The sequence below is a fragment of the Spea bombifrons genome, chromosome 4 (genome assembly GCF_027358695.1).
Source record: "Spea bombifrons isolate aSpeBom1 chromosome 4, aSpeBom1.2.pri, whole genome shotgun sequence".
NCBI lineage: Eukaryota > Metazoa > Chordata > Amphibia > Anura > Pelobatidae > Spea > Spea bombifrons.
Window position 1 is genome coordinate 99,161,526 of NC_071090.1, and position 24,297 is coordinate 99,185,822.

Sequence of the window (24,297 nt, forward strand, 5' to 3'; positions counted from 1 at the left end):
CCCTCCCCCTCAGTGTTCATACCCCTCTACCCTCCCCTCAGTGTTCATACCCCTCTGCAGTCCATACCCCTCTACCCCCTTAGTCGGTGTTTGTACCCTTCTGCCCTCCCCCTCGGTGTTCATACCCCTCTGCCTCCCCCTCAGTGTTTATACCCACCTGCCCCCTCGCTTTCCAGTGCCCATCTTTTTGTGCCCACCCTTTCTGTGCCAATACATTCCTGTTCCCAGCACCCCTCTGCATAGCCCTCCATGGCTACCTTCCATACTTGCTACGGGTCTGATGTCACCGTGGCGCTGCTGAAGACTGCGCTGAGCATTATAATGCACTTCCTGCTGCTGGCACTGCTCTGCACATTGGGCAATAGGTAGGCACGTAGGGGTAAGGCTCGATGTCCTGAGTACCCATTTTTTATGAGGCTAGACCCATTTTTTGGTAACTGGCCCTCATTCACATGTAGTTGCCCCACTGTTCAGCGTTTGTAGACGGTGGGGATTGTAGGTCCGCCAGGCCAGTAAAGTGGTCAGTGCTGTCAAAATATTGGGGGAGGGGGAGTATGACAGTCAACCAGTTGCTATGGTGAAAAGACACATTTTTTTTCCACAATGCCCTATATTTGTCATTTGTACGTTAACATGCTGGCTTTTATTTCGAAATACAGACTGAGGTTTATGGAGCCGGGCAAGGTTTCAGAGATCCGGATGTGGCCATGATGTCTGCAGATCCCCGTCCCCTGGAATAAGTGGCGAAGGAACTGACTACAGGAAATAACGACATTTAAAATTAAGGAACAAACTAACCAGACAATAAACTTTAAACACTTAAATACATTTCAGGGAGGCCGCCATATTTTACGGTCAGTCTCATGATGACGTCCCATTACAGAAGATCCACACACAGGCACGGGATTGTTTTTGGGTCTACGATGTCATAAGTTGCTATATGATGTGGGAGGGTGGGCTTCTTGGAAACTAGGTATAATATAAGTATAGGTTGAAGACCCCCAAAACTTTTATTAAGAAAGCAATTAATCAAACCTTAATTACAGTGGATATAAAAAGTCTACACACCCCTGTTAGAATGCCAGGTTCTTGTGATGTTAAAGAATGAGACAAAGATAAATCATGTCAGAACTTTTCCTACCTTTAATGTGACCGATAACGTGAACAATTCAATTGTAAAACAAGATGAAATCTTTGAGGGGGGGGACAAAAACCTCACAATGACCTGGTTGCATAAGTGTGCACACCCTTAAACTAATACTTTGTTGAAGCATCCTTTGATTTTATTACAGCAATCAGTATTTTTGGGTAGGTGTCTGTTAGCATGGCACATCGTGACGCAGCAATATTTGCCCACTCTTCTTTGCAAAAGCGCTCCAAATCTGTGAGATTGCGAGGACATCTCCAGTGCACAGCCCTCTTCACATCACCCCACAGATGTCCAATTGGATTCAGGTCTGGGCTCTGGCTGGGCCAGGGGAGGGCTGGCAGCCTAAGGCCTGGGGGGCAAGTCAAGTGGCTCCGCCCCCTCGCACTCACCTTTCACCCCTCACGCTGCTCCCATCACTATGCGGCCATCAGACTGCTGGAAAACTTATCTAAACGGCCACTGGGTGCTGATGCCACCGACCGGAGCTACTTTAATCCTTTTTTTATTTATTTAATACGCCGGATCGGCTTGCCATATTAAAAATAAATAAATAAAGTATTAAAGTAGCGCCGACCGGCAGCATCAGCACCCAGCGGCCGTTTAGATTTGATTTCCAACAATCTGATGGCCGCATAGTGATGGGAGCAGCGTGAGGGGTGAAAGGTGAGTGCGAGGGGGCGGAGCTTTCACCCACGCTGCTCCCATCACTTGGCGGCCATCGCACACGGCCGCTGGGTGCTGATGCCGCCGGCCGGCGCTGCTTTAATACTTTTTTTCTTTTAATTTAATAGCCGATCCGGCTTGCCATATTACATTAAAAAAAAAAAAAGTATTAAAGTAGGGCCGGCCGGGGGCATCAGCACCCAGCGGCCGTTTAGATTAGATTTCGGGCGGCCTGGGAGGCAATTGCCCCCCGGCCCAGCCCGCCCCTGGGCTGGGCCCTTCCAAAACGTTGTTCATGTATCAAGGAGTGAAGTGAGTTTTAAACATGGGCAAGTGAGCTCCTGGAAGAACAGTGTAATGAAGCAATGTGTCAGGGGACTTTAAGAAGCAAAGCGAGGGACACGACTTACAGCCTGATGGTGGCTGTAAAAACATGGTGGTTAGAATGATCTCCGGAATACACACATACTGAAACGTAGGGACTGTTTTTGGACAACTATTTCAGCAGAGTTGAGTGAGCTGTACAACAGTGGGCGAATTAATTGGGACATATATTAATATTGAAATTACCGTATTTGCTCAATTATAAGATGACCCCCCCCCAAAATTTGAATATTCATTTAGGAAAAAAAGAAAAAGCATGAATATAAGACTACCCTATAGGAAAAAAGTTTTACTAGTAAACATTAATTCACATGTAAACTATTTTTTCACATTTAAAAAAAAACTATGAGAAAGATGATTTTTTTTTGTTTTTTATTTCCTTTTATTTGCCAATCTGCCCCCCAGCTCCCCAGCTATGCCTTATACCCCCCTATATGCCACTCTGCCTCCCAGATATGCCTTTTAACCCCCTATATGCCACTATGCCTCCAAAAATCCCTTATACCCCCCATATGCCACTCTTACCCCCCCCCTGACTTACCGATGCATCCCTAGACTTGTACCCTGTGCTTCAGACTCCCTGGTGTCTAGTGGGGCAGCCGGTGAACATTTGCACGACGTTGCTGCTGAACAGTACTTCCGCCGGGGCTTCTATGACTGAGCTTTGTCATAGACGCCCCGGCGGAAGTGCCGGCAGCAGCGGATGTTGTCTGCGCACATCGCGCAAGCGTTCACCGGCTGCCAGAGAAGAGGATCCGGGTCCCCTGCAGCGCTGCGGGGGAGCTGGATCTTAGTCTTGTAGTCAGACCTCTATTTGAGGTCTGATTATAAGACGACAAAGAATATAAGATGAGGGGTAATTTTCAGTACTTTATTTTGCAACAGCAATGGTCATGAGCGGACACGGCTACTGACACAAGACCTCTGACCCGGAACAGAGGAAACCGGTCTGTGCAGATTTCCGCACCCGTGGCAGAGATTTGTCAGCTCTTAGATTCCATGTCATACAAATGTGTCACAGTGCATTCCTTTATGGTGTCTTCCATACTACATATGACTCCAAAAAAAGTCATAAAATTTTTATGTGGTTATTTTACTCATCTTCACCACGGTCAGATTGGTGAACAGAAAGATACATGCATTGCTACCCATGGTACCCGCAGAGATCATCCTATATTTACTGATATTTAACCACCTCTGGCCTTAAATTGGCCTCGGGCCGATTTATACCCCCAGTCCGTTCTTGATGCCCCACACTTTATAGCTCTTGGGTTTGCTATAGAATGGTGGAAAGCACAAGTGGACTGGCTAAACGTCTTTATGGGGTGAAAAAACCCACTTGTGAAATTAAAACTGGGAGTGTTATCTGGACACCCTGTAACGACACTATGAAATCTGCTGGCACTACATAAATAAATATAATGTAATAATGGAGGGAAGCCAATAAATGAATGTTATCAGCACACAATTAACGTGCCCCCCCACTGTGTCACCAATGTTTTATTAACATATTTAGTCCATTGTACAGTAACATGATCATATACTCACCATGTGCGTGTCATGCTACAGTCATGCATGACAATAAATATGCATTTAATCTTTAGAGTGCATACGCAGGCCTGTCTGAAGCATGTAAAGGGTTAACCCATGGAGTGCCTGTAAGATATAGAGGCGAACCTACTAAACACCTTACACTTAAACTAGAAAAACCTATATATATAATATATATATATATTTTTTCCAAGAACAAGTTAAGCTATTGACTCCATCCAAAAAAAAACACAACATAATTTATTTCACCCCCCCCCATAAATGCCAAATCAAATATTAGAATTTTGAATGATAAGATGTCAAAATTCCAGGTTTAAGATGCATGTCCCAAATATCACCCTTTAGCCCCAAAGCCATATTGGTATCACTGCATTCAGGAGATGTTATGTGACAGTGACAAATACCAGGACCTGTAAATTCACACCTGAGGTTTGACAAAAGCTGGTGGTAGAATTAGTGCATGGAAAGAGTCAAAATGCCAGCATTTGAAATACGCTGGTGTGTCTAGTTTTCCAACATATATGATGGAGTTTGATGGGGTAACTTGAATTGGTCGGATTCAAAGATGTCCCAAATAGGACATGGGGGTACGATTATCAGATTTGAAAACAAGTGGTTTTGAAATAGCAAAACGCTACTTGTGCTTATTGCCCTTTAACTTGCACAATCAAATTCTAAATTAAAGGTGATAAAATGTACCTGCCTGATATACTGTAGATGGTGCGCTGCAAATGTATCCACTGCCTAACAAGGATGTATGGTAGTGTTGGTGGGAACCCGGTGATATCATCTGTGCAGTGGGTGTGGTAAATTTTCAAGCTGCGCTGCTAAGTGTCCCTGGAATTTTTTTTCCAAATGTTGGCAACTAATGTTGCAATTGTACAGATGCAGAAAAAAAGCCCCGACATATGCCAATCCTAACAATAATAGTAACAAGAAAACAAATTTTTTTTCTGAAAAGCCCTTTATTTATCAAAAATACAGTATGTACATAGCCCCAAACCTGTGTAGGTAATAGTACACTATAAATTATAGGCAATGCCATACTTACCTTCAGCACTGCTCTAGGCGTACCCAGGGCAATGCCGAGTGCTGCCCTCTCCGTTCTACTGGGCGTCTACCATATGACGTCATAAAACTAATCAATTAAAAATGATGTAATGTTTACAAAAGAACATTTTTCAGGTAACTAGTTCTGTAGTTATAGAACTGAATCGGGGAAGCTCTGGACATCGTGCACTTTAATGCATATGATAGCCGCGAGGTCCCTTTCAATTTTCACTGTGTCCCCTCTGCAGAACCCCCCATATCCATTTACCCCCTTCCCATGCTATTTGCCACGCAGGTCAAACACATCTCCCCGTACGTGATGTACTTACCCCAGTCAGCAATAGTGCTGCCTCGGAGAGCGGCGAGACCCCCATGCTCGTTCGTGGATAGCGCTTCCATTGATTTTAAGCAGCCAATCAATGGCAAGAATCATCAGACCACGGCGCAGGAGGACAGCTGCATAGCACCTAAATATAATTCTCCTTAAGTAGGGCTGTCAGGGATGCTATATCGTCTCTTTTAAAATAGGTTTGTGGTATTTGAATGCTTGGGTATGAGGAACTGCCCTCTATAAGGGTAAAAATGGATTTAAATATCCCAGTGTGCATTATTTCTTTGCAAGCGACCCTATTTCTTGCTGCGATGGAATTAAACAATAATACAGCTTTCAGGATGCTGTTCTTGAGGCTTATAAAGGATGCATCGTCTCTTAAATTTGTCCATCAACATGATTAAAACCCGAGGACAGACTGTGCGGGGAAAACGTATTTAATCTGCAGTCAGTAGACAGAAAAAACGAAATTAAAAAAATACAGAATGCGTTCGTCTATCAGCTGCGATTGGCGTTCTTCTCCCTGTCTACCGGGAAACGTGCTTCCTAACCACAAAGTGACCCAGGATATCTTCACCCCCCATTGCAATACAATCCAGGGCCGGACTGGGGATGACTTAAGGGCCCTGGCTCTTTAAAGCCAGTGGCCGCCAACTGATGTGCCATGCCCAGCTGCATACATGGCTATTATTTCTTTTTTTATACTCAGTACGGGCCTAGATACGAGTCTTCTGGAGGCAATCAGCAGTAATATAATATTGGTTTGCAGACAATCACGTCTCATTTATATGTTTGCACCCCTTTGTGAATGTAGGGTTCAGTGGACAATGCATTATGACATGTTTATTTAGCTGTAACGCAAGGAAGAAGTTTTACTTTATGAAGCAGGTGGTAGATAAGCGGAACAGCTTCTCAGCAGCCGTGGTAAAGGTTAACACAGTGAGGGCTATCCTGAATCTAACATGACTCCAGAGACTGATTAAGGTCTGAGTCTTTACAGCAGGAAAAACGGGCAGACTAGACGGGCCGAATGGTTCTTGTCTGCCGTCAAAGGTTCCTATACAGAATTGAATGTTCCTGGTAAGTATTAAATTCTCTTTAAAGTGGATAAGTGAAATTAATACCATATTTTAATTCGCTCTAACTACCTTTTTATTTTTTATTTTCCAAATCAATTTTCTTTTTAAGCAGCTGAGGGTTCCGGTTCTTTGCATTCTGCTCTTTATGTCACATGAATCGGGATCACATTCTCTAGATGACCAACGCATTCTACTTCTTGGAAATGAGTGCATCCGAAATATTTCATGTCGAATTCACTCACGCCCAGCGTGACAGAGAAAACCTTATAATAATATGGACATACTGCATGACCCCTACACATGTAATGGTACATTCCAGAGGTTCAGGAATGCAGTGCACACTGCACAGGGCATAATAATTAACCCTGTAACTCCTGCAAGGATTGCAAAAACACTGGGAGTCGATGTGACCTAAACCCAGTCATACCTGGGAACTTTGCACATCGGCTGTCCTCGTAGACTTTAAACTAGGATGGCCGTATTACCCCATATGGGGCAGTCGCCGATTCCAATGTACGCAACCGGTTACTAGAAATGTCAACCAATCTGCCCTGTCCCGACCGATTTATATGCATTATAACATCAACATAAACCAAGAAATTCAGTGCAGTTTTTTAAAGCCTCAAAATCTAGCTTAATTCATAAAAATTACGTGTTCTATGTACCCCCTTTAAGTGATTCGACTTATAGTCACCAGGTAACAGAATGAACAGAATCTCTCATTGAAACATATTCTCGGATTTTATGACATTACTGCGTCTTTAACAGTCAGCTGTGTTGGGGGATTTCCATCAGGACATATTAGTAATTAGTATCTTCAATGTCATTAAATCATTGCGGAATATGAGAATGTCAGCTCCCGGCTGGCTGTTTACCCTGAAAACATGAACGTTCTCAGAGAAGAAAACAAAGTTATCGTGCACATTATCCAACAACGTATATAATAAAATGTATGTATGAACGTGACTTGCAAGGCCCATGAGATCAATGAAGGTGCGTGTGTGATGTGTGTGCGTGTGTGGTGTGTGTGTTGTGGTGTGTGTGTGTGTGTGTGTACGCGCATTGCAGCTCTGAGTGAAAGTGACTCACTGTGAGTCAGCACCAGAGAAATGTCAGAGTAGGCAGGAAGGAAGAGAAGTACGCACATCCATAGGACTCCGTAACAGAAGTGATTAGAATGGAGGTACACTAGGGAATTCCAGGAGAAGTAGAGGGAGCTCTAAACACACCAGGGGTTCATTCATGAAACTCTCGGCATGAGGTCAACATTAAAAAGGGCCATGGTGGCCTGTGTTTCAGGTGAAACCTGTAGAGATCTCCAACAACCTCCGAGCCTCTTCCCTCTAAGAAGAGCTGCATCGCCCCCTCATTTTTTGGTGTGTGCTGTATTATATATCAAATTAAAACTCATTTAAGTTTAGTGAATCCACCCCACCGTGGAAAAGGTCAAGTAGAAGGTCAGGGATAAATGGAAATTCAAACAAGGTGTAAGGAGTAGCACCTCTGTGGTGTTTATTCACGAAAGCGGGCATTTGTGGGACAGATTGTTTAATGCAGGGTTCAGTAACTTTCAAGACATCTTACTTTAACTATACAGCACACTGCCTAGCAGTCCCGTTTTTTGTTGCGAGACAGTCTTGATTTTCAGGCACTGTCATAAGTACTGCCCCACCGTCCCATTTTTCCAGTGAGGAAAGCCAGGAAGGCGACCATGCCTTTGGCCCACTTGTGGTTGGCCCCAGCCATCAGTGCTAAATCAATATGGCAGAGACTGAGGTATAGAGCGCGTACATGTTGCTGCGCGTGTACAGGGTTACTCGAGTAAAAATGGTGGTGTGGATGTATGTCAAGGGTGGACAACGATTTAAGAAGATGCTGCATCAAAAGGCCGTGTGGGAATAATCCAGATCTCACCGCAAAAAAAATGGCATGTCCTTCTTAGACCGCTATTGTTCGATTACACAAGGCCAGCGCAGGTCACCCGTGTCACTGTACTAGCAACATGAGCCGTGTAGGTGAGCCGGTGCCGGGGATCTGTTATCAGCAGTGCTTCCTGCCACCGGTGCCCCAGTAGCCATATACCCCACCAAATGCGTCTATAAGTGACTCTGCACATATACGCTTTTTTGTTCTGCGAGTGTAGAATAAGTGTTACATAGGTGATGAGTATAGTTTATAGGTTTTTGTACCTATAGAAGTGTTTAGGCTCTGTACATCAGTGCCTGGGAGTGTATAGAAGCCCTGTATAGGGGATAGGCGCTGTGTATATATAGAAGCGGTGTATATATTGTTTGGTCAGAGATCAGAGGCATACGCAGAACATTATGTTCTCTTGCTAAATCCTGGCACAGACCGGAGGGGGCAGAGATTAACCTCTTCGCTGCATTTCTGAATCAGCCCGGTTACAGCGGCTCTTCCTCTCTCTCTGGAACACGCAGCGCGGTGACAAACTCATTCTGTGGGCTTGATGTATAAATAGATGTATCTCTGAGCAGCTCAGGATGTTTGGATCTTTTCGTTTGCATCATGATGGCAGCTCTTATAGATGGCGTAATAACAGCCTCTGCCTTAAGCCCACGGCGATTCGCCATATGATTCCAGCCACTATGGCAGTGCCAGCCACGGATACAATGCCATGATAGCGCCCCGCTTCTAACCTAAATACAGTGATGTGTACACTGCAGGCAGCGGTAATGCCAGCATCTCTCAAACAGTATGTAAATCTCAACAAATATACGCAGCGCCGGTACATTGCGGGCAGTGTGAGTGCTAATCTCCATCTCAAGCAATGAATCCTCATCACGTATGAATTTCGGACCCCCCCAAGTAATCCAGCTTGCAGTAAACATTCAGGGTGGATCCCCCGTGTCCTGCTTTGAACCCCTTCGCCCTCCAGAAACATGACATTGTCTCCTGCTGCCAGGACCCCGGCGGATGCCAAATATTTCCCAGACAAGTCAAACCAATTACTTGAATAAAGTCATCAAATCCACATTTCTTTAGACTGCACATTACACACAGAAAGATCTCCCGCTGCATGGAAATAATGTAGAGCGTAAGCTCTGCGGTACAGGGGTGACTTCTGTACTTAAATACCTTGATATTACGCTGTAACCAGTGCAGGGCGTGTTCCGCTATCTCTCCGTATACTAAAGAGTGAACTTTGTGGCCCAGGGTTTCCTTCTCTCCTTAATGCCCCGTGATCTACCTGTGTGTAATGGTATAAGTTCAAAAGGGCACGGGTGCCGCTGCGGGGTTTTATGTCTCTCTCTGTATATTACAGTAATCCCCTCTCTCTGTATTGTACCAGAATGTCTCTGTGTATATAAGGTTATGCTTTACAAAGGAATTTGTGAACGGTATATGCAGCTCCATGACTAGACGGCCCAGGCACTTTAAGGTTAGCGGGCGCCGAGTGATGTATGCGCAGTGCCGGCCGTATACGCGTGGCTGTACATTATGTATGGCCGGTCATTGGTAAGTGTGTGCCTCTAGTAGTCACTGGCCCAGTGTGTTAGACTGCCAGCCCAGGTTATATATGCTTCCGGAAAAGGGATGTGCCGTCAGTTTGACTCCGTGCTTTATTCTCTGGATAGGCTTCATAGGATTGGACTTTTATAGTCCATCTTACTATGAGCGAGTTAAGTGAATAAATCCACGTGGACCCATTGCCCTCATGGCCTGGTGGTCCAGTGGAAGGATCTGTGCCCATCATGGCACCAGCCTTTCTCAGTCTCCCTTGCAGTGATGATGGATGCCAAGGTATGACTTAATCCATCACCCATTACAGAAAGTGGCAAGAACAAGCCCCGCGCCACCTGCCAGTTTTGACTTTTGGGCTCCTCTGCTGCCCACAGCCGCAAAAAAAATAACAAATAAAATAAATAAATAAAAGACTTTCCCTGAAACATTGTTTCTTTTTTTGGCAGAAACAAAACGCTGCATCCCGACATCTTCATAGATACTAACAAGAACTTGTTGACGCATTAAAATAATTATTTGACGTTTGCAATTAGTTATCTGCTGGGCTATAACATCCCTGATTGTTTGCGCAAATCTGCCATCCTGCGTTTAATTGCACCATGGTATAACCCGACGGTAACAACTGGTTTCATGCGTGTAAAGTGACCCCAGACCCGGCCAATTAGATCCGAATCAGGATACATGCATTAGGAGGAGCCCCCGACACACACGGCTTGCATTGGCCCCTGGGATTTCGTTCTCTCTGTATAGAAAAGCTTTATTGGATGCGTTTCTAGGTCAGGGTGCCCGGTCCCCGCGTGAACACTCTATAGATGGACAGCAAAGTTATCGCAGTATTGATGCATTTTAGAACTTCTAGAAGTCACTTAGCCTCCTCACTCTCAACAAAAGTGGGATGATCTGAAAAATGAATACTAGCCCGAGAGAAAACGGAGTATTTATGTCAAGTTGGTTCCGTTTATTTGGCCAAAATAGAAAAAGAGGTGACGTTACACAAGCTTACAGGACCACAACGGTCTCTTCTTAAAATGCATTCCATTTGGAGAAGGGACATCTGACGTCCGAGAAGCTCACATAATTCTAAAGGCTGGGTGATTCTGGGCATCTTGTAGCCGCCTCGCTTGGTAGTGATGATGCTGAACTCAGATGAGGTTACTAGGCCATCAGCACTTGGCTGAGGTTAATAGTCACCCAGAACAGTACTCCATGTAGCCAGTGAATAATCCTTGTGGCCAGGGGGGTGAATTAGGGTGCGAGTGTTTAGGACGATCGTCCTTAATGCATGACAAAGAGGGCTGCGGCTGAGAAAAAATGTGGGTAGCTCGAGTCTGTGACTCCCCCAACCCTGCTACTCTACTTCATGGTGGTCATACATATAATCTACGTAAAACTTGGCATCCATTATGCATTCATACTGATAGAGGAGAAGAATAGGGGAGGAAGAATAAACAGAGTAAATTATATATAACATGAGGGTATAATATATATATAATATGAGGGTATAATATACATATGAGGGTATAATATATATATATATATATATATATATATATATATATATATATATATATGGGGGTATTGTTGAAGGATGATTAAGTGTGGAAGAGAGACAGAGAGGGGAGATTCATTGCCAAATGTGCCTCCAGCCCCCTCTCCATGCCTTAACAGACTCCTGTTGCCATGGATACAGACAGTAATGTTGCCTCCTAACAGGAGGGAGGGTGCAGATGAGGGGTGCAGTTTAACTGATGCCCGTTTAAGGGGAACACACGTCTGAACACCGTGCAATTAGCGTGTAACCAAGCGTGCTTGTCATGTTAACAATGTAAATGTAACCTGCTGGAATTACAAGGCAAGGTGGCTGCAACGACATGCTAATTGCCGTTTAACAAAGTGCGTGTGAAGTCTATTGATGCGTCACGCCATGTACACCGAGCGTAACTGCCCATGTAGGAGAAATGCCAATACAATGAATGTTATTGTATATAGCGCCATCATATTCTGCAGAGGTGTACAATATGAGAGGCAGTTTACGTACAATTAACATTAAACAGGGTAAAACGGGTGACCGAAAAGAGTAACAGGGGGGTGAGATGGGCAGAGAGGTGGTAGTTGGGGGTGAAGGGGGGGGGTCAGTGCATTTTCAGATTTGGGTAAGGGGTTCAGAAAATCTGCCTTGGGGGGGTACTCTACTGTGGTTAATGTCTGTAGAGGTGAGTTTGAAAGGTCTGGTAGGGAAGGGGTTAATGTCGTTTGTAAAGCTGGGATCCACCTTAACACATCCAAGGGTGTAACTAAGAAATGATGCAGCCCAGGAGGGGTGAGTGGAGGAGATAATGAGAGGGAGAAAGGAGGGAGACTACAGGTTTGGGAGGGAGAGAAAGTTTTGGGAGGTTGGGGGGGTTATATGAGTTGGAGAGACAGCTGAGAACAATGAAAGGGGAGGAGGTGGGAAGGAAGGAGGGTGGGGTGAGGAAAGGGAGAAGGAGAGGAAGGGAGGAGGGCAACTGAATATCAGAACAATGAAGTCAGGGAAGGTGGAGAGAGGCAGAGGGGAGCGCAGTGTGACACAGTCTGCTGCTAGCTTATGGCGTGTGAGGGGAGGGGGTGAGTGGCTGAAGGGTTGAGTGCCTGGCAACTCCTCCCCCACAGCCTCTGCACTGCCAGGTGTTTCCATGGCAACCATCAGCCTGTTCAACTTTTAACCATTGGAAAGCCGCATAGGTTGCGCAGTGCAATGCAGTTATGCTGACCCCGGGGGCTGAAAAGAGTCAAACCTCACCTAGATACAGTCTTACATGCGTTAACCCATTACTGGCCAGATACCGCAACACATTCTTCCGTTAACCCCCAGTTTGAGCAAGGACATTAAGACATTGCTCTGCGGGAACTAAAAGGCAGGATTGGGTGAATTATAATAAAACGCATTTGCGGGAGTTGCTGCCAAGACCGGGCCTTTTCGTCTGCTTCCATGGTAACTGTGGAAGTGGGGGTAAACGGGCAGATTTTGCCCTCTGATCTGAAAAATAGATATATTTCTATTACCCTAAAGAATATACAGTCCATAGTTGACGTTGATACCCTTTTACTGGGCGAACATAGAAAAAGATGTAAAATTACACAAGCTTTCAGGAACTCGGGGCTCTCCTGTTCAGGTGGAATACAATTGCCCACCGACGTCCCAGCAGAAACATTGCATTGCGTGTATCGCCACGCGCGCCGCGAAGACTCGGACACAGGAGTTTTCCTGGACAGAGAATGTTACCGTATAAATAATGGTATTTGAAATAATAAAGTTATAGATCTCTGATGAACTTACATCACCCCTGTACCCTAAAACTACCCCCGGTTGGATATAAACACACAGCTTCTTCCCCGTGACCTCAGGGGTATCAGCCCTGATGGAAACCAAACTGCTGAGGGGTAAATCAAGGCTGCCCCAGATAAATAGGGTATCATGACAAAAATAGCCGTATCTCTACTTCCGCCGATGTGCAGCAGATCACTGCAAAGACTCCTACAATGATCTGCTTGAGTGTGTGCGCCGCCGTGTGGCCATCAGCAGCAATGCACGTTCCCCTCTTTCATTAATCTGCCATTAAGGTGATTTAACGGGCTGCTCCTAGTCCTGCTACAATATGTGAAGCGGGTAACCCGTTACGCATTAAAAGGGTTATTAAAGGTCACAGCGGTTTTCTCTCATCAGCACAGTATAATTGGTCCAAGACCAGATGGGGTCTTTGGTCGAAAGTGAAAACTTATTACGATATAAAAAAAAAAATCCAAATTAAAAAACCTCCATGGCCGTTCCTGTTGTTCGCTAATCCATGAACCAAAATTGTGTAAATCCTCCGAAATGTTATGCGGAAAGCCGGGACATCCAGAAACCCAGAAACCTACCCAATGTCTGCCCCCTGCTGCTTACATTTCATTACTGCGACGTCAGAGCTCCGCGCCCTCGGCATCTTATTTGGAGCTGCGGGATTGATGTCTTTTAGATTTGTTATAAAAGGATCCCTCGCTTTTGGGTCGTCGCTCCGCACCGGGTAGAAGCCTCGTGCGCACCGGGACGTGTTGATGAACAAACATCAAGACAGAGATATGTTTGAACGGCAGGACTCGCTGCCGGCTCCTGAAACGATCTTAATACAGACTGAACGCAGCAAGTAACCAACATGAAATCGGGCTGGGGTAATAACCCCAAAATCTTTAAGGGTATTTGGTGGAGCTCGATAGAACCTTTCAGTCCCTGGTCTGTCTATTGGAACACCACCTTTACTCTGTGACCATATATAAAAGAATACCGAGGTAACATTGTTCTACAGTGTCACATCTACGTAATACATGGTGGTTCTACGTGGAGTTTGTGTCGTCAAATTAAATCTACTATAATCTACGATGATTTGGTGGGCCTCCTAACTTTATTCATGTACAAAAGGACAATGAATCCAATATAATCTGCATTGACATTTATTGATTTACGTCCTAGGTTCCCCCGTGGGTCTGCATATGGGAGCAACCCCCAGCGAGCACCTGCCGAAGCCCCCAAGTGTCACGCCATTCAGCTTTATACAAGAATGGACTTTGTATGAAGTATTCAGTGAACCAGGTGAGATTTGTGGGCCGGGGTTGGCCCCTGCTCTGTACCACCAACTCACCTCCAACATATTTCCCCTCCACGTTGGCCGCCATGACAATAACTCCATTATATATCGTCAGGATACAGATAACAGAAGACACGGCCGCTACAAATACATCTCACTATATGCACACTTTGCCATTTATTGCTTGTAATCTTTAAGATTCGTTCTCGAGTTCGGTGTTAGACACACGAGGAAAGAGTTTGCGTTACACATTTTTTTTTTTATGTATATATATAATTTTTTTTATTTATTTAACAAAATAAATAAGTTTGGTTTTTTGTGTCAGTGGCCTCATCGTCAAATCAATTTTCCCGTTTGGTTCCTCGTTCTCATCATCCTCACCCTCCTGCCTGCGGGGTACAGAATTTGGCACATGCAACTACAATAGGGTTATACGTTCGATGGAAGTTTTGACCTCTCTTAGGGACACACACCTCTTAGAAGACTGTCATTTATGTAACAGGTGGCAGAGAATGGGTTAAAAGCTAAAAACAGCATAGGATTACTTGGTAAAGAAAAATGTGTGTGGGAGGGGGAAGCTAAAGTGATGTTTACAGGTATTACCCAGAACCCTTTGCCTGCATTAATAATAGAGGGACTTTAGGAAACGAGGTAAGAGTGGTTTGTTTTAAATCATCTCTGCCCCCCCCCCCTTAGTTACACATATCTTATTGAACTATTACCCAGCATCCTCCAATCTGTGCTCTAGCGGGGGTCGGCAGATAAAGAATTTAAAAATGACACGGAATAAAAAATATCATCCCTGCAGCTTTAGTGTATTTTTTGCTACCTGCGTCTTCCCCTTGCCTAAAAAATATTTGATAAAAATATGGCTTTGCGCTAAAAAAAAAAAAACCCACAAAACATTTTTCTACAATTGTCAGAATCCTAACGAGGAAGCTATAATGTTAAAACATACCTTTGCAATACATCGAAAACTTACGTCGAAGGAGGTACGGGGGTTTATTCAGCAATTCAAGCTGTGATTTTATCTCACGATACACAGGGGCGAGCTGGCCCTGAATATTGCCACCAGGGAATCGAAGACCTCACAGCACAATACACAGTCAACCAAGCTCTTCTTCTAGAAGACACTTAATAGGATTGACCATTCCTGATGGTAGCAGAAACTGCAGCTCTCCTGCAGCCTCTTCCTTGAGTGATTGAACCCCAATGGTTTCCAAGTAATTTTTAGATCTTTTATAAGCATCACACCCCCCCTTCTCCATACCACATGCTTCTTTTCACCCCATACTCTCTAAGACAGTAAGCTCATGAGCCCAGGCTCTCTTTATCTAATGTATTGTTTGTCTTTCAATCTATGGACTGGAAGAAGTCCTGCGGATGCTATAAACTGTCGAAGCTGTAAAGATAAAAGAATTTATCAAATTGCTGACCTTTGCTCCCCAAAAAAACAGGGAAATTCTACACAATGACAAGAGAACTGAGCATTTCATAATCCGGCTTGCAAGATATTTAGGTGACCTTCCTCTATGCCGCCGACAAACTGTTGGCGGTCTGTGAACCAGGAATAGCGGGGGCTTCACGCTAAGAGCAGATGTTTAGCGGGTGTGGAAACCCCACCACACAGCTTAGCAAGAGCAAAAATGGGGGCTTTAGTGTAATGCCCTTTACATCTAAATAAGCCGGGCGAAACCACTAGGATACTTCTGTGCCGGTGGCATACCTATGATGGATTGCTTACGGTTTCCTTAATTTTCTTTTTTTAAAACACCCAATATATGAAACATTTTAAAAGGAACTTTGATTCCCCTTTGGTAGAAAAGTTTTGCTCATCTTCAGTAAAAGTTTTAAAGGGGGAAAATGTCTGACAGCGGCAAGGAAAAAAAAACAAAAGTCTGCCTCACATAAAGTGTGTAGTAAAACTCTCTGCCGAGGTAAAGCATTGACACGGAGAGGCCGAGGAGGAGCCCCGTGAGAGTGTATGGATGGAGGGTGGGGAGTGTAGCAGGGGAAGAATAAGCGGATGGGAGTTGTCTAGGACAGGCCCTTGTATGCCTCCAGGTTGAACGCGGCGTCCAGGAGACGTTTCAGTTCGGTTGTGTGAGTTTTCTTGTTGCCGGTGGCTGGTGCGGCAGCGGGATCACGGCCAGCGTACCTAAACGAGAGGAGCGTCAATAAAGGCCGGTATAAGCGACCTCTTCCTAATTCTACCCTACGGATTAAGACAATGCCTTTCCAGTGTGTCACCGCGGGTGACTATGGGGTAAGGGTTAAAATTATTAATAGAACTAATGATTATCTCTAAATCAAAACGAAAATGCATGAAAATACCCCCCAAAAACAAAACCAATCGTCAGTAGGATTGGTAGCGTAACACACTTTGGATCACATGACCTAGCTAGATTTTTCTGCTGCCGTCCACATCATTTGCATGAATAAAAATTGCAAACTACGAATTATTCAATTACGAACCCTGCATAGTCTTAAGCACAAGCTCTTAAGAAAAAAAAAATGGAATGTTTTATGAAACCAGACGAAACCTCTAGGACAACAGTACAGGGTGGCAAACCGGATGCATGCAATACTCACCAAACTGGTTTAGAGCGGTGGATGGTGGTGCGTAACCGAGGCTTCACGTAGTCGTAATAACCCTGATTCTTGTGCTCCTCCTGACACCAAACCAGCTCGGCATTTGGATACTTCTGCACCTCCTGTTCCAGGAGGTCAAATGGGAAGGGGGACAGCTACAAGGAAGAGAGCAGCGGGGGTTATTTCATCACCGCTTGTATCGTACATTAAGGGATTCTTTTCCCTACAGCACTATTAATTAAAACAATCTAAAAAATGTAGTGAGCCACATCATTTGAGACCTACATGTCAGAAACCAACCATGTTATCCACATTGCCCGATTATTGTCTAACGAATGCTTTGATGAACAGATCATGTTTATTTTGCATGTTTACAGGCAAGTTGCCATTCAAGGGTCTTCATTTCACAATGTATTCTGATGGGCCAAACACAGCGAGATTCTCCAACACTAGGGGCCCCATAAAAATGTAAAACAAAGACCCCTTTAAAAACTTGCCCCCCGATCATACATAATGAAATCGGGGAGCTGAAACGGCTACCCTCGTCCAAGCAGCCACAGTCTCTGATGTGCCCGGGTTCTATACACAGAATCTCAATTTGTAAACACCCAGGTTCTCAGATGGGTAGAAAAGCATCAATATGATGCTGGAGAGAGGCAATTCCAAATCCAGAGAACCCTTGCCTGCTCCTTCAATCACAGATAAACAAATGAAATGGCATCATGTACTCCAATTACTGGCAGGGTACACAGAACGTGGCATCATTTCACCACCCAGCCCATCTACCTACCTGCTCTACCCTTGTGATGGCCACGTCGGCGTCCATTCCTCGGGTGCTGCGCTCCTTCGTGAGGTCGTAGTAAATCTTCCCTGTGCAAAACACGATGCGCTTCACCCCTTCAGGATTTTGGGAAGCTGGCCCATCATCAGGAATCACTCTTTTAAAGTGGGTTCCTGTAAGGGATACACCATTATGTCACACAGAAGAAAAGATCATGACGTAATACACTTCTGACCTAATACTCCAGTACCAGCCGCACAACCGATTCCTACGACTCCTCTGAAGTGTTTTTTTTCCCCCCAAAGCATGAGAAAAGGATTTATTCTGCTCGTTTGCTGCATCGCAGAGCTGTAGACATTTTATCGTTATATTATTCCATTACTACCTATGCAGTTATTCTCTAGAATGTATAACCCTGTCTGCAGGTACAGAACATTAAATAACACGCAGTTACTGTTGGCCGCGGCGGAACGCTTACCTGCTATCATGTCATCAAAACTCGACCTGGCTTCAGGGTGACGCAGAAGGGACTTTGGAGTGAATACAATCAACTAATAAAAAAGGAAAAAAAATGTTAAGACTCAACTGACAGATTAACTTTTAATTGTATTCAGTTTATTTGAGTCATGTGCATTGGAGTGCATACGAGAGCTGGAGTGTATCTTGAAATATTTCTGGGTCATAGAGATCTTGTCAACTGGTACTTTGTTTTGCACAAATTTCCTCAATAAATGACCATTACACGTACAGCTCCTTAGCTTATTTTCTTGTTCCCACACTCATGACTTTACATTTTGTGTACATGTACTTTCACATACCGGTTTACGGAAAGGCAGCAGGATCTGTCTGCGGAGGACATGGAAGAAGTTGGCTGGAGTGGAGCAGTTCACAACAATCCAGTTGCAGTCATAAAGCTGACGGACAGCAAAATCCTCGGAGTTTTTCTAAACAAAGAACAGCAAAGCGTCATGGATCGACCAAGAGAAAGCAATACCTCAATTATCTAAAACCGGTGACGTATCCCAGCAATCAAGCCAAACCAACCCATTTACATAATCCTTCATAGACTTCAATAAGGTGCTGTGCCCCTTTAAGATACAGCGCACCAAGATACGACGTCAAATCCCAGCAAAAAATATTAGAAATAGAGGCTATACATAACTAACGGGCACAAATATAATGATGGAAAATAATGTCTATTTTGTGAATTCCCCTTTATCGCAAACCCCCTTTCTCTAATTCACTCTGTAGTCGAGGTCTACCAATTTGAACTCTCCAACCCCCCCCCCCCATGCTAGAGACCACTACATCGACAAAAAATAAAATAAAATACAGAGGCGCGTTTAAAATATTTGCTGCCTTGGTCCAAAACCTTAAGACGCAAATAAGTACAAAAATAATCTTACAGGCCACTCATCGGGGTCATCGTTGCACATCTGCAGGAAGCGTTCAGGTCTGGCAGAGGAATGTTCAGGACCCTGAGAAACGAGGACAAGGAGGTGCGTGAATTCCCATAGCGGAGCTTCCTCACGGAGATACCGCACACAACACACGGCTGAACACGGGAGAATTACACAAACTACCGTCACTCTATTAATGAAGGCAGTCTCTGCTTACCATGCCCTCCATGCCGTGGGGCAGGAGCAATACGATCCCGTTCTGCCGCACCCACTTGGCTTGTCCCGGGCAGATGAACTGATCGATGATGCACTGAGCCGTGTTATGGAAATCTCCAAACTGGGCTTCCCACAGAACCAAGGCATTTGGGCTGGCCATGGCAAAGCCCAACTCAAAACCTGGTAACAGAGAGGGCCATAGACATTGAAGAGGTGGGCCGGTGTAGCAAGCATACAGAAGGCAATAGAAGACAAGTATAACCCCCCTCCACAACTTGGATAAAATATTCTAGCCACATTCTGACCTAGAACTGCAGCTTATAAAACGAAACACTCCTTCCAATTAAAAACTCTGGTCACTTTCAAAAGCGCCATCTCCAGGCACCCATAGATCTCCTGACACATATCTAAACCATTCAATCATCTCCGTACAACAGAACTATTTATCAAGCACCCCCATCCGTAACACACACATCCTGTGACCTCCGCTTCCCAAACTCACCCAGGACCCCGTATTCAGACAGAGAACTGTTGCAAACGGTGTAAGGAGCCTGGTTTGGCCACAGGTGGTTCATAGGGATACAAGTCCTCTTATCCACGTTCTGGTCATGCAACACGTGGTGACGATGGCTAACAGAGAAAAAACAAACAGGGTGAGTAGAAGACAACTCGTTTAAAACTAGTGCATGCAGATTTGTACCCCTTTGTGTATTAAACAAATCGTTAAAATGCATTTGATCTTTTCAATATATATATCAAAGTTTTTTGCAAGTTAACAGTGTACAATCACAACAGTACTTCCATTAATATATATAATAAATTAATGGAAGTACTGCCGTGATGTAGTGTACATCAGGAGTGAAAAAGACAGTCGAAACACGTTGTGTTTTTAAATATACTTTTTATATTTGGAGAAATATAGGTTTTTATACCTAGTTTTCCTTATTTTAATAAAAGAATCCAGAAGGAAAAGAACTGTGTGGATCCTTTTACTACGTGGAGTGGGTTCAGAAGGAAGGCATCCTTTCGTTTACACCCCAAGTGGGCACCCGGAGCTGTTTATATAGAGCCTGTTCACGGCTCTATCCCATGTGAGTCTATCCTATACCCCCATTAAAATCATTACTGCATTTATGGGTTACACTATGATCAATCTGTGTCTTAATTTACAGGGCTAAAAGAGGTCTATACCACATTTTATGCAAGTATATATACAGATTTACTCTAAGGTTGTGTATTGGGGCATGTGCGCTTACACCTTTATGTTTATTGTTATCAGGAGTGATCCTAACTAGGTGAACAAGCACATATACCTTATGTTAGTTCCGAGTATGTGTACCGGGCTAAGGCATAAATGGAACCAGCATGTAACCTGAGCCGATTCTACTGGCATAGAGCAAGTCTAAGTAAGTCTGGGCATGAAAGCAGTGCCAGGCACTAAGGCCCTTCCAAGAGAATTTCACTCAAGTTACAGGTACAGTGACATGGGGTAATGTTAAGACACAAAGTCAAGTTTCATGTGAAAAGCGTGACTTCAGTACCTGAAAGTGCCTCTCTCCACATCCTGCCCGCTGAGACGTATGTGGATGCCCTCTTTAAGCAGAGACCCAAATGCCATGTATTCAGCCAGGGCCCAGTCAACGGTTCTGTTTTTCACCATCTCCGCACGGGCTTTAAGGACACGGCTAAGACCTTGGAGGAAAGAGCAGAATCTGTATTAGCTACTCAAAACTAAAATTGACACATTACTGCAGCTAAACAGTCATGAAAAAGTAAAGCTAAACATGAACCTTTTAGCATCTTTAAAGGAAAAGAAGGATACACCCAAGAAAACATAAGCAGCCCTGATTACCTCCATGAATCGTAAAGTCTTCCACGGGCACGGAGCTGGCCACACTTCCGATGTGAGTAAGGTCCTCCTCGGTAAGTCCGGTGGACGGGCAGGACATGCTGCGAGGCTGTCCGTCCAGAGTGAAAAAACCTGCGGTGGGGAATATTAATGAGCACTTTCTGCCGCAGGCATCTGGCCTCGATGGGAACATTTCTTTAGGGCCAGCCTAATATGCCAATGGCAGGTTGGACAACCATTGTACAGCTGTATGAAACACCTACCGGGCCAGGGGGAGTCCAGCCAGTGCTTGATGTGGAGGATTTTCTCATCCTTGGAGCGGGCCAGTGCTTCCTCACAAATCTTGTCATATTTAGCAATCTCCTCCTGTGGGTAGAAAGTCTATCAGAACCCCTTTATAACGCTCCTGGAAACCCTCGTCTCCTTACGCTATCCACACTAACCACAGTTTTACAACACAGATATTTTACAAATAATTCCTTCACGAATGGGCCACCTTGTTCACAAAGCAAACAATGAATAAAAACATCTACACGGCGATAGCCATGGGTATACCATAGTGGGTTATACAATGCACTGGTGGCAAAGGACTGAATGCCTGGTTCTGTGGGCTCAATACACAAACTGCTGGTCCTGTATATAATCTTATCTGTTCTGCTGGGCCAACCACCTTTCTTTATAACAGATACGATACATGGCACAGCTCTGAATGAGGAGAGAACGCCAGCGTTCACCGCGCTTGGGGATTTAAATTCTTCCAGCTAGCATTGTTCCGGTCCGTAGGTCTGTGCCGTACCTCATACTCCAGCTGGTTGACCACTCCTTGGGACACGAGAGTCTCTGCGTACTTCTGCAGCACTGGCTTCTGTTTGCGGATTTGTTTGTACATCAGCGGCTGCGTGAACATGGGCTCGTCCATCTCATTGTGACCGTTCCTGCGGTAACAGACCTAGAAAAGGGACAGAATATGTGACGATCCCGTACTAGACCCGCATGCACTATATGTATGGTGTAGAGACTGGGTACTTTGTTTGGAATTGGTTGTCAAATGTTGTTGCAGTTGGTGTGTGTTCTGTAGCCATCTACTCCTTGTCTTACCAAAGAAGAGTGCATACAGCTATTATAATCCCTACTACCCATTGTACAGCACTACGGAATTTGATGGCGCTATATAAAACAATAATAATAATGTGGGTATTTTTGGAGTATGATTGCCTGTTTGATCTTCTGTAGGAAGATGTCTGCAGTTAAACGGCCTCTGCACAGACTGGCCCCGTGTTGGGTGGGTTTTCTGTATGCATTAAAAAGGGTATCCACCGTACTCCCCCAGAGGGATAAGTTAATTTTTTGAAAACTCTAGATCCAGGTGTCCAAACTGTGGCCCTCCAGCTGCTGCAGGAGTACATCTCCCATACTCCTCAGCCAGCCTCTTAGCTGAAAGAGCATTATAGGAGATGTAGTCCTGCAGCAGCTGGAGGGCCACAGGTTGGACACCCCGGCTCTAGATTACACAGTTGATGTACAACATAATATAACAATATACTTAGACACTACGTAAGCGCTCAGGTATTAGGGGGTAGCAGAGCTGCCACGTACCAAATCCACCACTACGTCCTTGTGAAACGTACTCCTCCATTCAGCTGCCACATTGCACACGTACACCACGGCTTCGGGGTCATCTGCATTTACATGGAAGATTGGAGCGTTCACGACTCTCGCCACATCCGTGGGGTAAGGGGAAGAGCGGGCCATTCGAGGGTCAGTGGTGAATCCAATCTTAAAATGAACAAAATGCGTGAGAACAGCCTTCGGGTGATGAGGACAGCTGGCTCAAGAAAGCCAGCAATGCAGGTTTATACAAATCAGATCAGCTAAGTGCTTACAATACTCATCATAATTTATTGGTAGATTGGTTTGTGAATGAGAACTATGAAGCTTGTGTGGATTTTTTGCCCCCCTCTTCACAATGCCACCAGATCTATAGGTATCCCCTCTATTCACATAACTGTGCTTAACTATGTGTACTTCAGACACATCTATATAGCTATATGAATTACGCTTACAGGAGAGGCCATGCCAATTTACATTCCATTAATTTGCATTAAAAGTGCAGTCTCCCAATGCCAGGAAAGGTGAATTTTTCAGAATGTAACCCTGAACCCAGTAGCTACAGAATACGTTGAGAGCATATCACTAGATGCAGTCTAAATTCCATGTCAAAATTTGCTCCCCGCTCAGTTTATAAAATATAGGTGTAAACAAAAAGGCACAAATATAAGCTTTAAAACATTCAGGCCCAGCATATGGATTTACCTTTATAACTGAAAGTAGCTAAGAGAAATATGCGAGTCTTGTAATCGTGTTATCTTAATGCTGTGAGTAATCACGTTTAATAATAAGGCTTGTACCTGGTTATTGACCACCACATGCACGGTGCCGTGCGTAGTGTACGACGGCAGGTCACTCAAGTGAAAGGTTTCGTAGACAATGCCTTGCCCTGCAAACGCCGCATCTCCATGTATAAGGATGGACATAACCTGCGAAAAGCATCATCACGTCTGTTGTCAGCATGAGGCGAAAGAAACATGAAGTCTGCCCACAGTAGCTGCCCCACATTCATACCTTCTTGCCCTCTGTGTCTCCGCAGTAGAACTGCTCAGCCTTCGTCTTGCCCTGAACCACCGGATCAGCGGCCTCCAGATGGGATGGGTTGGCCACCAAAGACAGGGTGATGTTCCGGTCCGTTACTCTGTTTATCCTTCTGTGGTACATTCCTAGATGGTACTTTACATCTCCGGAGCCCTGCGGAGAAGAATCGTGAGGTTCAGCTACAAGCAGCTCTTTCCCTTAGATTTACAGACCGAAAGCAAGTGCTACTAACCTCATCAGCAGCTTCCAGCTTGGAGTCAAATTGACAGAAGATCTGTTCGAGCTCCTTTCGAATGACATTAGCCAACACATTCAGACGGCCTCTACGCAACAGATAACAGCGGTAAGCGAACAATATACACAGTAACACACCTAAAAATGTCAGCCACCAGGGAACTGATTCTCAATGGGACGAGCCTGCCGTGTTGTGCCCTTAAGTTGATATCCTTGGTTAGCAATGTCTGGACAGCTCTTAATGAAAGGGTTAAGATATGGAACATTTAACTTATGTTGTA

General features: G+C 44.7%; 1 protein-coding gene across 2 annotated transcripts in view; it reads right to left on the reverse strand.

Annotated features, from left to right (window-relative positions):
• Positions 1-16,050: 16,050 nt before the first annotated feature.
• OGDH (oxoglutarate dehydrogenase) overlaps positions 16,051-24,297 on the reverse strand; it is a 29,155-nt gene continuing 20,908 nt past the window's right edge. For both annotated transcript variants that reach the window (XM_053462790.1, XM_053462791.1), the window contains exons 8-23: positions 24,015-24,105; positions 23,756-23,935; positions 23,542-23,670; positions 22,730-22,909; positions 21,930-22,082; positions 21,397-21,499; positions 21,137-21,265; positions 20,826-20,976; positions 19,787-19,914; positions 19,286-19,464; positions 19,075-19,146; positions 18,487-18,612; positions 18,147-18,219; positions 17,678-17,841; positions 16,888-17,042; positions 16,051-16,453 (exon numbers count right to left, since the gene is read on the reverse strand). In XM_053462790.1, coding sequence (XP_053318765.1) covers positions 16,333-16,453; positions 16,888-17,042; positions 17,678-17,841; positions 18,147-18,219; positions 18,487-18,612; positions 19,075-19,146; positions 19,286-19,464; positions 19,787-19,914; positions 20,826-20,976; positions 21,137-21,265; positions 21,397-21,499; positions 21,930-22,082; positions 22,730-22,909; positions 23,542-23,670; positions 23,756-23,935; positions 24,015-24,105 — 2,134 coding nt within the window. In that variant the 3' untranslated portion in view covers positions 16,051-16,332. The remainder of the gene's footprint in view (positions 16,454-16,887; positions 17,043-17,677; positions 17,842-18,146; positions 18,220-18,486; positions 18,613-19,074; positions 19,147-19,285; positions 19,465-19,786; positions 19,915-20,825; positions 20,977-21,136; positions 21,266-21,396; positions 21,500-21,929; positions 22,083-22,729; positions 22,910-23,541; positions 23,671-23,755; positions 23,936-24,014; positions 24,106-24,297) is intronic.